The sequence below is a fragment of the Bombus pyrosoma genome, linkage group LG10, assembly GCF_014825855.1.
Source record: "Bombus pyrosoma isolate SC7728 linkage group LG10, ASM1482585v1, whole genome shotgun sequence".
In the NCBI taxonomy this organism is placed as follows: domain Eukaryota; kingdom Metazoa; phylum Arthropoda; class Insecta; order Hymenoptera; family Apidae; genus Bombus; species Bombus pyrosoma.
In genome coordinates, this window is record NC_057779.1 from 5,181,089 (window position 1) to 5,196,075 (window position 14,987).

Here is a 14,987-nt window from a genome sequence, read left to right on the forward strand (position 1 = left end):
TTCGATTGTGACGCGTATACGTGAGCTTGTCTCTGATGGGGGCAATTCTCGAGGAGGGAATTTAATTACCTTGTTGCTGATTCCGAATAATCTCCTGTAGAGTAGAGGAAACGATTAGATTTGAATGCTACTGACATGTTATGTACGTGAGTCAGGTTGATTTTAGATATAGATTACTTTGAAAATAATTATTATATAACTGTAGTAAAACGTAGAATTTTTGCCTGAGGAACTGAAAGTTCATTATTAACAAGAAAATTGCAAGACAAATTCTTAGAGTATTTTTTTTTTAATCTTACGATACAAAGATATATTCTGTTATTCTATCGCATGTAATTGTAATATATTCTAGTCTTTTTATAATATGCAGTATTTATATGAATCGAGTGAACTTGGAATGAAGTCTTTATTCATAAATTCAAATAAATTCAATTTAATTTATTAGTCTGAACGACGCTTAAACCTTATAATTTCAGGAGTCTGCATCATTCTGGGTATCCACTTTCCATTTTGGTATCCATTAAAAGTCAAATTATTTACAAGAAACTTCAAGTGAAGTAATTTACACGAATATTTTTATAGATTGAAGAATTATTATTGATGAACCTAAATTATTTCAATTCCAATAACTTGACTAATCTAAATGAAACTTAAACACAAAAGTTTCACAAATCTAATCAAGTAACGTTTTATAATCAGGGAACACTTGGAAGCGCGCAATTCCATGGATAAAAGCGACCGATCGAGCAGCATCGAAGGCAAGACACCCGTGACATCTAGTACTGAGTCGAAAACGTCGACCACTACCACAACAGTCTCGTCAACGATCGCTACAATAACGACCACATCGGCTGCGTTAACCACGTCAACCTTAGATCCAAAGAGCGCCACAGAGAGCAGGAATCTAACTCTCGACTCATCAATCACACCCCCCACTATCGTGATGTCATCAGTGACACCACCAAGCGTTTCGCCAACAGTTGGTAGTAACCTTCCGCTTCCCGGAACTTCCACTTCCGGTAGCTCCAGCCCTGTCGGTTCGCCAAATGTTAACACGCCAACGCATCCTTTGCTTAGCACTAGAAGAGATTCGACTACTCAGGTGAGGTATAGAAAAGTTTTGTTAACACGTAGGAAGGAAGTTTAAGAAAAATTTCTGAAATTTAGAATATTTTTATTAAGTCGTAAGAAAGAAATCAAATATCCGCTTTTGTTGTGCCATATTTTTAACTCTTTCTCTTTTTAATAAATATATTTATCTTTAGATATGTATCTTTATATATTAAGTCTGATAATTTTGTCTTTAATAATTTAGAATTGTATCTTTTAACATCTTTATGTATAAATATATCTTCTCTATAGTTCAGTAAAATTTTTGGATGTTTAAAAATTGGATATTACGTACATTACAACTTAATATCCTTGGTTCATCTACTATTTATTTAGTTATTTGGTAATCCAATGTTCTATACGAAATAATGACGTGTCAGATATGGATAATATTGTTAGAAATTGCAAACTAAAAATAAAATTCGATAGAATTCACAGATTGTTCAAAGTCGAACATTTCATATGTTACTACCTAATAATAGAGTATGCATTTATTAATCCAGTCGCATGCACAACATAATAACGTATGAAATATGTTCAATGCTGTCAGAAAGCTCAAAACAAAATTATGTTTCAATCTTCCTTCTCTGACAGACGTATCCGTATTAAATGATACGTCACGTTAAATGAAATAATAGCAGACACGTCTAGTTAGACGCAAAGTATAAATAGAAACTAGATATTGAAACATTCTATTATTAAATTATCGATTCTGTTACAGTGCTATCAGAAGGGGAAGGAGCTTTCCCCAAACAAGGCGTCAAGATTAATACGACAATCGGCTGCTATAGACGAGTCGATGCCACCCGCACGGCATCGTCGCGGAAGTCAGCCAACTCTGTCACCGGATACTGACGAAGGAGGTACAATCATTAACATCAACCATTATCGACCACTTTCATCCTTCGCAAATGAAACTATCAATGTAACTTTAAATATAAATACACGTATCTATGTCCTAATTACAGTCTTTTAACACTACCTGTATCTCTCTCTTTGTGCACGATGTTTCATTTAACCCTGCTGCATTCTTCCAATCATTTTCGACCTAACTGTATTTTTACAAAATATCTCAAGTTTCAAATAGGTATGAACAAATTCTTCTTGATATGCATGATTTCTCGTTTCAATTTTCTGTTCAACATTTTCCTAAAACATAATAAATCCTTTCTCAAATCTGTTTAATTAGGTTTCAAGATCGCACGTACAGTGACTCGCATTAATATTCGACCACCACAGTGTATTATACTATACATTTCTTTGTAATAAATTATGTCAGGTAACGAGTTTACTATTCCTTGGTATATTAAGATAGATACTGTAGTTGATTAGTTTTTAATATATTAACATAAATATCGTAGTTGATAGAGAAATATATTTTACTTGTTTAACGTTCATACTTCTAAATAAAAAAGAAAATAAGCTAAATAATGCTCAAAATGTAATATTCGAATATTAATGACGAAGGCCGAAAATATTGTGAAGATTGAATTCTGTTATGTGTATTTATATTTTATATTTGTAAATATAGTGTTTGTTTGTTAAAATGAGAGCGAAATTGAAACATAAAGCTTCACAACAGGGTTGTAAAAATCATATCGTCTTTCCTCCACTTCCTGCTGTCGATAACTTCCACGTTTATCTTGTTCCTATCGTATTATTCGAAAAATCTAAATCTTCTTCATCTTTCTTCCTTCCGTTGTTTCTTCAATTTATTCTTTCTTCTAACATAGTGTAAAATAAAATATATTGTAAAATTGTATGAGGATTAATAATAGGAGAGAATTTTGTGGGGGATGTTTGAAGGTCGCAGAGCTCGTAAAGATTCGTTAAGTCCGGATTCTGCTTCATATCCTCGGCGTCGGGACTCGAGGAGCCATCTGAGTCCAGACCGGGCTGTCGATAAAAGGGATATCAGTCCTATCAGAGAAAGATCTCAGCTGACAAGGCAGTCAATGTCTATGGCTGGTCGGTCGCCGCCCAGGTACCTGCATTTTATCGATTCTCGGTGGCAGCTAGTAATGCGACTCTATCGATAGAGAACAGATTAGGAATTACAATTAGCAACGGAATTTAAAATGCGTCATTGGAAACTTTGCTACGTTTTTGTGAAGATAAAATACTACGCTGTTCTTTTTGCACTCTGTTTTCAGTTTGATATGATACTTTGAATACCATACTTAATTTAATGTATATAAATGTATTTTTGTCTTCTGAATTTATCTCTTTTTCCAAGTTAAGAATAGTTGAATAGAAAAAATTTCTTTTATATTTTTAAATTGTTCCATGTCTTATATTTTCCTGTGGTTTTTCTTATGCGATTAAGTCAAAAATTTACATCTTATATCTTCAAATCGTTTTGTGATTTGTCTGTTTTTAATATAAATTTAGTACTAATGAAAATTCTGCATTGTAGGTCGCCAGATAGCTCCTCTTGTTCTTCGAGAGATCCGAGTCCTTGCGCTCGTGCACCGGGAGGCATTCCACATGCTCCAATAGCTAGAAGGCAGTCGACAACAGACGAGATATTTATTGCTCGTGGCTTTCGACGACAGAGTACCACAGAAGAAACAATAAGATGTCGAAATTTTAGAAGACAGAGCTCTCAAAGCGAAAAAATGGTTGGTTTTTTTATTAATTAATTAGCAAAAATACTAAAGTTTCTTTTTTGTTTGGAAATTGAAGAATTGCTTTGATTTAATTATCGTTGGATAATAATTCTTGTCTGTTAATACATATTCTTGATTTTTATTAGGTTCAAAGATATCAAGGACGAAGAGACAGTTCGACTCAAATCACTGACGGAACATTCGCTACGATGTCTGTCGAGACATCGAATACCTTTTTCGATAGCAGTACCCAGACTGGTGAGTCATAAATTTCATAATTGGGCAAATTTCAACACGTGAGAAAGAAACTTGAAACTCGTATCCTGAAATACGAAAAATATTTCTCTGTATAAATCATATATAATAGACTGATAATAAATGGTCTCTGCTGGCCAATATTATTTCAAATCTCCCGCTCCGCGTTAAGTAGTATCGTTTGTACATTGTCAGACGCAAACGTCCTGTAAAACGTACCACTTATTACAAACGAAAATGTACGATTATTTTATCATGATATTTGTTGTTTCTAATGAAATCATTACTTTATTTATATTATCACAAATTCTTTATTTTCACATTTATTTCTCTCGATCAAGCGTATTTATTTAGGACTTAAATCAATTAATTTGAAGATTTTGCTAAACCTTTAATTATGTACGACATCAATTTAATTAAAAATATATTAATTATCCTACTTTCTACGTCAATTTCATTACGATATCAAATTATATCCAACGATAAAGGATTTCCAAAATAATTTATCACTTCGATTTAAGTACTATTATTCTTATCTTAATTACACAATCTTGAAACTTCTGCTTTAGTACTGCTCGGTGAAATTACTGATGACACATATGTTAAGAATTCTTTCAAATCTCAATCGATCAACAAATTCACGAAGATGCTATCAAAATTCAGATCTAAATCTCCCTTCTCATTTCCACATCTGGAGCTTCAACGTCCATCAGTTTTCCTCGCAACTCTATCCCAATGTTCATAAGGTTCATGAAAGACCCGCAGAAGATTCACGAAACCATCCACTAGCGCCAAAAAATCCGCTCGAATTTCGCGCCTTCGATATATCTCTGTAAAGCGGAATCGAGCGGCAGCATGCGCCTTGGCAACGGCGCGGCGTTCGCCGTGTCCAGCCGGCGTCGCGACGCCGTGCAGCGTCTCCGTGGACGCAAGCGTGGTGCCAGCTACTCTAGTTCCAATGGAGTGACACTGGGTGCATGACAGTCGACAACCAGCCGAAGAGGAAACCAGCCTCGATGAGCTGCTGCTTGTCGAGCGTGTGCGTGTACTTCTCGCGTCGAGACGTGTTTCCTGGTTTCATCCTAGTGCCCTGAACGCTCAAACACCATCGTCGTATCAACGGCATGCAAAAAACTCTGTGATCCTTGTAGCCATGCAATCCAACCGGACATAGTGATCGTGGATCGGCTTGTTGTCCAGATCGACGATCGAATAATTCAACATCCTTATACGCCTTTGAAGGATCAACATCTCCTGTGCTATCAAACTAGCATCAAGGAAAAGGATGGGTCAAGAATGATCGAGGTTTTTTTGAATTATCTAGACACGAAGCTATGTTTTCACTAAAAAGCATCGTGTGTTGACAAGCTCCTCTCAAGGGATCACCTGTTCAACTGTACGCTGTGTTTACTTTAACGGCGAGTCTATTCCGACGTGAATAAAATTGCATTCTTATTAGAAAAGATCTGATTTTGTCGGAGGATCCAGCTGTTCTATTGACCGGACGAGAGCTTCGATTTTCCATTAGAAGGATGGGTGGTGCCCTTCAAACGATGATCGAGGAATCTTTCGAGGGATCGATCGACTGATCAGATCCCTTAGAAGCGTGTCCAGTCGCAGGACTTGCCCTGGATAGCGTTGTCCTTGACAAAGCTGATTTCAACTGACCCAGTACCTGACTAGTGACAGGACGCAACCACTTGTGGCGGTGTGTGGCGGATATCGCGTATTGCGAACACTTGAAAGCCGGCTAACGTACTTGCATATGGCATTTGATTCCTTTAAATACGTTTTTGGGGGGAATAGAAATAATTTCGAAGGACTGTTCGATGGTTAAAAGCAGATTCTTTGGTCAGTGGTGCGCGCGTTCGATGTTTGCTTGCGTTCGCGGTGTACTCGTGTGACATGTGACGCGAAGACAAGGTGTGCAACGAGTGTGATGGGAAAAAGGACTCGTCATAGTGAAAGAGGATTCCGTTTGGCCAGCGACGGGATGAGGTTGCCGCTTTTCGTCGAGTTGACGCTCCGTCGGAGGTAGGATCACTCGTCGTGTCATTGGACACGATGTATATATCATATTATTTACTATATCTTCGCTGTTCTTTAACTTTTATGCTGCGTAGTTCATTCGTTAAAGTATTTTTTAAAAGAATTCATCCTAGAGGATAGGAAAAAATTGGTTGATACTTAAGATACTTTTGGTTTTTTTCTATTTGCATCGGTGTATATACTAGTGCTTATAAGTATTTGGACAAATTGGAAGAAAACGTGTCTTAATTATCTCTTTAAGAAATCTACCACAAACAGTAGTACAATTAAACGCACGACTCAACGATGTACCCACCTGTTTTAGGTATCACTGTTTGATCTAATCACCATGGCCTTTCAATTATATATTCTGTCGATATAAAAAAAACTACTGTAATGTACTACTACTAGTAATGTTACTAAAACTAAAGAAGAACCTATTTTTAATCTTATTTATTGTTTATAAATTAAAGAATTTAAAAATGAGGGAGTTGCCCATGACCAACAAGAAAGTTTGACAAAGTTTAATAAACATGAGGAACTATATAATAAAATTATTATAGACACGTTTTATCCGGATATTTTTTAGAATAGCAATGTAGTTTTTTGTCAAATTCCATGTTAAAGAATAATACATTTTAGCGATATCTGAACTATAGTCGAATTCTGCAGCGCAAAGGTTAAATTAATCACATCCATTTCACGTGCACTAGTTCTCCTAATTTAGTCAATTTGTACTAACAGTACATGAATGTTATTAAACTATAGAAAGTAAAGAGAAATTAATGGCTAAAAGCAATACTTACCATCTTCCTATAAGATCATCAAATAATCAATTTTAATTACTAATAATTACTCGCTCGTATATAAGCAATTCATCAATGTATTTACACGTTTTCATAAAAATCTTTAAATATTGGGAACTTAGTATGCAAGAGAAGTCTAATTTATATCTTAAAAACTAGATACTTTTCTAGGAGTATTCCGTTATTTTAATCGAAGAATTCTATCATTACTTGCTAATTACATCTCTGTTCTATCTCTTGTAAATTCTATCGCTATTGCAAATACCAATATTTCAATGAATATTTAGTCCTTTTAAAATCAGGTTTGTCACGTTACGATGATAAGTAATAATACAGAATGTATTGCTTATTTGTCAACTCAAAATTCATAATCGTGTCGCTGTAACTAAATTACTATATAAAATAGTGGTTCCTATGAAAACTATACCTGCGTTGAATAAGCGTGTGTTTATATGTCGATTCGACAAGAAGGTAGTAAATATTGCTTTTGACCACTAATTTCCCCAATGGAAATTAATATTCATACATTTCAATAACATTCATATATTATTGACGTAGATTTCAAAAAAAAGTACAGTGGCTGCAAAAAGTATTTTCACACATTATATATTACGTGGACCTTATTAATTACTTACTTAATTAATACCTAAATGCTTCAACAAATACAACGGTGTACAAATGCTTTTCGTAGCCATCGTAAATCGTCTGAAGTGTTATAGACTAATGACCGATAACTATAACATATATTTTTATTGCGATCTTAGTCTTTCGTTTCTTTTCCCTTTGTCAAGTAGTTTACATAGAAATGTCGATCGAATATTTCTATCGGTGGTAAAACGTGCGGGAGAAATGCGTTTCGCGCGGCCGTTAAAAGAGCGGCGAGTATTTTCGTAGCACGGTTTTACGAGTCCCGTGATTAGCGGAGCGGAGAAACGCCGCTCGTTAGAATGCTTTCATTGTTGGAGCCACGTCAGAGGCTTCCTCCCGCGTGTTGAAAACACAACGCGTGCGTCCGTATACATTATGACTGGCGTGGAACAGCTTTCGCAACGCGACTTTTATGGAAATTTTGTGATCAGCGTTGACAGGACGTTTCCATGAATCTGGCGATGTTTCGTTTACGCTCAGCTTTGATTAAATTCGAGGGAATTTCTAATTGCGATGCCGGACTCGTTTCTCGTCAGGTTTTTAATCTTCGTCTGCGAGAAATGCATTTAACCGGAGATTCTGATAAAACTTCCAGTAAAATTGCATATTCAAGGAAATATCCTTGCTTAAGGATTTATGAGAAATAAACACGATTTCTAATTTTCAATTTCCAATTTTATATTAATCTTGGGATTTAACGACATTTTGAAACGTATCAGAAAAAGGAAGTTTCAACAGCTACATTCTCCTTTCTGGAAAAATTAATGCATTGTGACAAATTTAATTAACAAAGCATGCATTATTCTTCTTAGTGGGTATCAAAAGATATTCAAACACTTGAATTCTATTTTTTAACGGATCTTCACATAGGTATAAATAATTCTATTTTATAAAATTATAGAAGTAAACAAATTCTATTTTACGTAGAATCATGGCAATAAATTGATTCTGTTACATATCAAATTTACACATGTAAGTTCTAAGTTATTTGTACAAAAATTTCGATTAATCTCTATGCGAATTCTCAGTATTAAAAGAGTTTCTGTACAAAATTATAATTACCTACCTAAAGGAATTTCATTATACCATCCTTTACGCGATTCTTTCAAACATTCGTGCGGTTTTTCATGTCATTAAATCGCAAAGAAACAGTCACCACTCCACATTATTAAATCTCTACACGAATGCTAATTTTTATCTTAACTTCTACATAAATTGTCTTCCTTTCATTGCACAATCATTTCCATTGCTCAATCCTTTCACAAAGAAAATTCCTTTACCCAATTTTACCATTCCTAAACTACTTATCGATTAACCACCAATCTGTAAAATATTCGAGCGATCTTTCGTTTCATTAAATCGTCACGAGTCGCTGTTACAATAACCGTTCGTATTTATCATCGCCCCTTTATTCGTAGCAATGACAAAAGGAACTTCTGTTCGTTAACGAGAACGAGAAGACGTTTCACGCGAAATTTGCAACGAAAATGTAAGTTTCATGCGATTCGCGTCGTCGCCAGCCAGAAGGCCGTTCATTACGCGAAAAGAAGAAGTCGGAATAACTCCGGGCCGGAAGTCGTTACAGCGCTTCTTCTGGCGCTCCCTGTTGCGCCAACCTCGAGTTTTCATTCCATCCCGTGAATACTGCTCCCTTGTGATTATCGTCGAACAAGAAATTCTTGCTACGAAACGCTTTCGACGAAAGTTCGTCGGCTACCGTTTCGTTGTATTCCTTTCTATAGGGCTTTGACAATGAGTTTCTACCTTCGTGAATTTAATTACCGCCCTGGATCTCGCTGGGAACGTTGGACAATTGTCAGAGACGTAGAATCTCTCACTTTGTAACAAATGGAAATATTTGTCTGCTGGTTTGTTAACTTCAAGGACGGTCCACTTTGGTTAATGGCTCGTTTCGAAGATCGTCGAACATATCTCTTTTTTATGTTTGAGAAATTTTGAGGATAACTTCAAATGCGATTAGAGATTTTAACGGCGTCTAGAATTAGTATTTTACAATAAATATATGGTGAGAATATAAAGAGTTGAAGATTTCAAGGATTCATAGTATTCATCTAAAAAAGGAAAATACTGAATTAAATATAATCTTGATAATATCTTATCTTATTAACATCTTATTAACAATATCGTAAAATTATAAATCACATATAAACTTGCCGATGTAAATCAAAATGCTTGTTCACGTTTGTACATTTTATTTTCATACAAATCACAGATTGACGTCGAATTTGAACCATTTTGCCTTGAACCTTGTATTGCACGATATGAATTTTCTAAATTATAACTTGCGAGATTCATTGTAAATTTCCAAGCGATATTTTTCTCTTCTTTCTCCTTAATTAAGGTCAAATTTTTTAACATAAATTGTGTTGCATTTGAATAATATACGAGTTAATATACGTGTTAAAAGGATTTACCTTACGAGCTAACGTTTTTGTACCAGATTATTTTATGTTTAACGGGTATATGTAGATTTATGTAGACATTATATATTTAACATGTGTAGATTTATCTCGTTGATCCACGAAAAATCAATTTCCGAAAATCCATCAGTCAGATCCACAAAAAGAATTCACCCTTCACGCTACCTTTTAACAAACCTTTCCTTATCGAATAAACACGGGCTGACTCTCCACGTGGCGCATCCAGCGCACTTCCATTATCACAGCGGTTCATCGTTATTCCTCGTGACACTCTTGTCTCGAAACCAACCTCTCCTCTTGGTCCATCGTCGATCTTCCATTCCATTCCACGCACCAAATAGAAAGAACACGAGAAAGAAGTAAAAGAAGAGGGAAAAAAAAGGAATTGGCCTTAATTCACGAGCCGCAGACTAATGCAATCCTCCGGCAGTTCGTGGCTCCATTTCGAAATTGCGTCAGGGTTTGCTTCCGCATTCTCGTGTTGAAGCTCAGGATAATAAGGTGAAACATACTCTCATCCACCGTTCTCACTCTTCAGCCAATCCCATCGTTCCTCTTCCTTCCATGCGATGGACGATTTCTTTCTTTTGTATTATATTTCTCCTCGGTTTTATTTTTCTGGCCCTCGATGGAAGAATAGGGGAAAGATAGTGTTGTGTTTTAACAAGTGACGGCCATAAGGCCGAAAAATTGTAGATATCGTTTCTTTATATACATATATTCATGAAAATATGTTTTGCAGAAAATTGCACTGTTATTTTCCAACTGTGACCTTTCACGTGTGAGTTATAAAGGTGCTGTCACACAGCGACGTATTTGTATTGAAAAGTTGAACGAAATTATTTTCGTATGTACTGCGACTACGAAAGGTATTTGCACGTGCCCTTGTTTTCCGGTGAAGCGTTTTCTCTACCACGTTCTATATTTCATTTTTATAATATCGAATTCTTGTGATCATATGACGACGTTAAATGACACGAAATTTAATATGCTTGGATCTGGTCTGTTGACCTATGTTGATCTATGGAAGAATACACAGGGTATCCTGGTGGTACGATCGGGCACGGGATGATTCTATGTTAGAGAATAAGTCGAAGATATAGAATAACATTTTTTCGTATAACGCTTCATTTCCGAGGAAACCGATTTTGAGAATTTGTCAAGTATATTTAAACTTGGCTATGTACCGACTATGAGTGAACAATCAACAGGAGGTTGCGCTACATGCGAAAAGTGTGAAATAAAATTTTCCCATTTAAGGCCTCATTTTGAAGAAGATAAAGTTTGAATATGTTTAGTCTAAGAACTGGTCTACTGCACACGCGTGATACATTTAGAAATTTATTTTTCTCGAAAACAAAACATTTTGAGAAAAATATTTATCCTTCATTTTCGACTTATTTTCACCGGCAGTTTAACCTTCTGACGATTATTTATTTCTGTTCAGATAATTGGCAAAGTTTAAGTATACTTTGCAAAATTTTTAGTCTCGATTTTCTCGGAAACGATGCGTCACATAAACAAAATTTATTTTACGTCTTCAATTTCTTTTTTTACGTAGAATTACCACCCATCTGGTTGTATCGCTGATCACTAGAAATCCTATTATATTGTAAAATGTAGAATTAAAAAAATATCTGAAATATCGAAAGCTCTCGTTATAACATTTAGAGAGCAAAACAAATCCATATCTAAATTCCATTTCCTCATATGTCTTCATAAAAACGTGAATTCGTATAAACATCCAAATCTAATTGCTTACGATATGCCACTTATCAACATTTAACGATGAGACAGGAGAAAGATACAAATCGAAAGAGGTAGAAAAACAAGAATATGATATCGAGGAAAGAAGTTAGAGGAAAAAATGGGAAAAAGGAAGAAAAAGTCGCAGAGCTAGCAGGTCGATCGGTCGGTTCGTTTCCTTCTCTGGACCATTTGTAGTAGACTGGCGGAGTACAATGGCAGCATTAGATGGAAGACGATGGACCGCGATGAACGGAGGAAGAGAAATTGCGCCCGACGAATGAAAATTCAATCGAACGGCCTGATCGCATTATTCCCTAATCTAACCTCTTCCTCCTGCCGCTTGTCACGCCAGCTTGATGGGCTTTTAATCGAAAAATGTTAATCGACCGAAGGGTGGATGGACTTGCGAGTTTCTTCGTGTGCGTACTTTGACACGTTTGTTTAAGATTTAGATTAATTTCGAAGGTAGATTGGAAGATGTTTTACGATTAGACGATTTCATAGAGTTGGGAAGTTCGATGTTATTGTACGATTTGTTCCGATTAAAGTAAAAATTCAACAAATAGAGGAAAAATATAAAATACGAAGTACTAAATATCGTGTGATTGTTAGTTTTAAATAATGTCTCGTGTATTTGTTAGAAGCGATTCAATATCGTTAATCTCTTTTTTTAAAGATCAATAATCTAATTAGAAAATTTGAGATCAAACTGCAGCTCTATTGAAACTTTTTCGTAACTACTGTATTTATCTTTTATAATATAATCTGAATAATCCAGGAATTCTTGGAAACTAATACTCCTAATGGATGATTGCATATGATGGAAAATTTCCTTTTTGATTGAATTGATCATAATCCTTCGAATAATGATAAATGGCAGGATGCATAGGTCGACCACTAAAATATTGAGTCTTACTACTTGCCGACGTTGACTTTTACTACTTCGGTGGCGGTTCATCTTTATAGAATTTGCGAATGGAAGTTATCACTAATACATGATATATTGATTACTCGGAATATACGTGATCAAAGTACGGTTGTCATGTACGATATTGATGTTTATTGTTTAATTTAAGCGGAAGTTTCTTGAGAGAATGGTGAGAATGAAATGGCCGCGTACTGTATCGAGTTTTACTACTGAAAGTCATGAAGTTTTACCTCTGTCTACATTAGTTGATTGATACCGTGATTATGGGAATATTTATACAGAGGGTTTCCGTAGTCGTGATACAACCGGAAAGAAGGAAATTTCTCATATAAAAGTAAGTCAAAAATATAGAATAAAACTTTTTCGTGTAGAGCTCCGTTTTCGAAAAAATTGAGTTTGAATCCTTGATAAGTAGGTGTGCAACTAAGCGCAATCTTGCTTGGCGAATACTATCTCATCTTCCATATCCTGTATCTTACATCCTACATCTTATATCATGTATCCCACAATTAATACTTCGTCTTCATATACTCTTCTTCACATTCTATACTTTACATTTCGTATCTCTAGCCCGTATCTTTCATTCTAATTTCAACAGCGTGTATGTCCATTTCATATTTTATATTTCATATTTCCATATCCTTATCCTACAGCACATTTTCCATATGCCCTTTCCCACATCTTGTGCCCAATATTTATTGGACCATATTCTACACCCCGTGTATCCTACTCTATATTCCATATCCTACACCTTATTTCCTTTCTCGCTAAACCCATTTCCTATATCCTGTATCCTGAAACATTGTAAATTACAAATAAGCAAGAACGAAACAACATATTTTTAAGTAGAAAAATAATTTTTTACCCGCGAAACGTAATATGCCTCCAAATTGCACAAAAAATTGTGCAGAAACTCCCATGAACGAAGACAAATGAAATTCGTTATCCCATAAAACGAGGCTCGTTATTCACGTTCAAAATAAGAGAGACATATGGATATCACTTTGTGAAATCGATATGTTCAAAAATGAATTTCCATTTCATTTTTCGAACATGCAATATCTTGATGCAGTATCTTCCGAGAAGAAGTAATTGTATAACATTGAAAGGGGTGTGAAAATCGGCTTGTAGAGAACTTTTGCAACTTATGAAATTACTAGATGAAAAGTGTAGCTAGGCTTTATTGAATAAAAGTACAGCATCGATATGAAACACGAAAATGAAACTTCTTGCTCGATCAAGAAGTTTTCGAAATAGAGTAACTAAAGTGAAGTTGATCGGTATCGATACTGAGTTACTATAAACTGCTAATTATTAAATTTTCATCCGATTAGCGATGAATTTTGCATCCGAAAATTTCATATTTAACATACTTTTATTTTTACCAGTAAATTTAATTTTGCCTATAAAATTCAAAGTTATTTCATATGTTGTCATGGAAAATCAATTTACATTAAAATTCTAAATATTTCTTCAATTAAACTTTAATTCTTTTCACTTGTCATTTAAAAATTTGTATTTGCGCCATAAGAGTAGTATAACAATTATTACAAAACTAAAAGAAAATTTGTAAAACTTTTAAAAAAGAATTAAAAGATAGAAATTTTGGAGCAAAATCTCGATGAACAGACGAATATCGTTTCGATCGATTCGATGATCGGTAAATCTGTAATAAGTGACTTCGTGATGCTACGATTTCTTCTTTTCTGCCTTTTCTTCTTTCGTTCGCGAGAATCGTCAAGGAATTCTAGCCGTAATAACTGCCTGAGAAATAATTATCATTTTAACAGGACGTGGCCGTAATCGTCAGCGTCCCGCGATTCCAGGAATTTCATTAGTTTCGATAAATTCAGTCCGTCTAGCCTCGATTGTCTTTCGTCATTAATTCCCGACAACGCAGCCGCATTCATTACTAATTCCTACCTAACACGCCAACTCAATTCGCCCACGATCGATCGATCGTCCGATCATCATTAGAAACGTTTTAATTACCAAGCTCTTTGTTCCCCTTCTTTATTTTTCTTTAAGATCGCTACAAATTTTATGCATTTTTTCTTCATCTAGAAAATAAAATGGAAGACGATTTACTAATTCTAACGAAGATCATTTCTACTGTTTCATTATGTTGTAATGAAGGTTAAGTTTCACGTTATGAATTATTTTGTAACGATACGTGATTTGTGCTTGAAATATTGTTAATTGTCCACAAAATTAAATAATTCAGAATGGACTGTGTATTTATATTAATTTTATACATATTCGTGCGTTGGTGCATTTTAAATGCGAAATTGTATCTTCTCTTTGAATTGCACTACAAAGAAGTATTAAGATGCTTATGTCTTAAAACTATTAATCTTAGGTCATTCTGAATACTTTGCGTAGTCAATGCAAAAATGTAATTAATATAATGTAA

The 14,987-nt window shown here is 35.0% G+C and overlaps 1 protein-coding gene across 10 annotated transcripts in view; it reads left to right on the plus strand.

Moving 5' to 3' along the window:
- The window catches only part of LOC122571820, a 158,718-nt gene that overhangs the window by 110,403 nt on the left and 33,328 nt on the right, over nt 1-14,987 (plus strand). For all 10 annotated transcript variants that reach the window (XM_043736017.1, XM_043736012.1, XM_043736015.1 and 7 more), the window contains 5 exons: nt 700-1,102; nt 1,832-1,973; nt 2,917-3,094; nt 3,527-3,731; nt 3,866-3,977. In XM_043736017.1, coding sequence (XP_043591952.1) covers nt 700-1,102; nt 1,832-1,973; nt 2,917-3,094; nt 3,527-3,731; nt 3,866-3,977 — 1,040 coding nt within the window. The remainder of the gene's footprint in view (nt 1-699; nt 1,103-1,831; nt 1,974-2,916; nt 3,095-3,526; nt 3,732-3,865; nt 3,978-14,987) is intronic.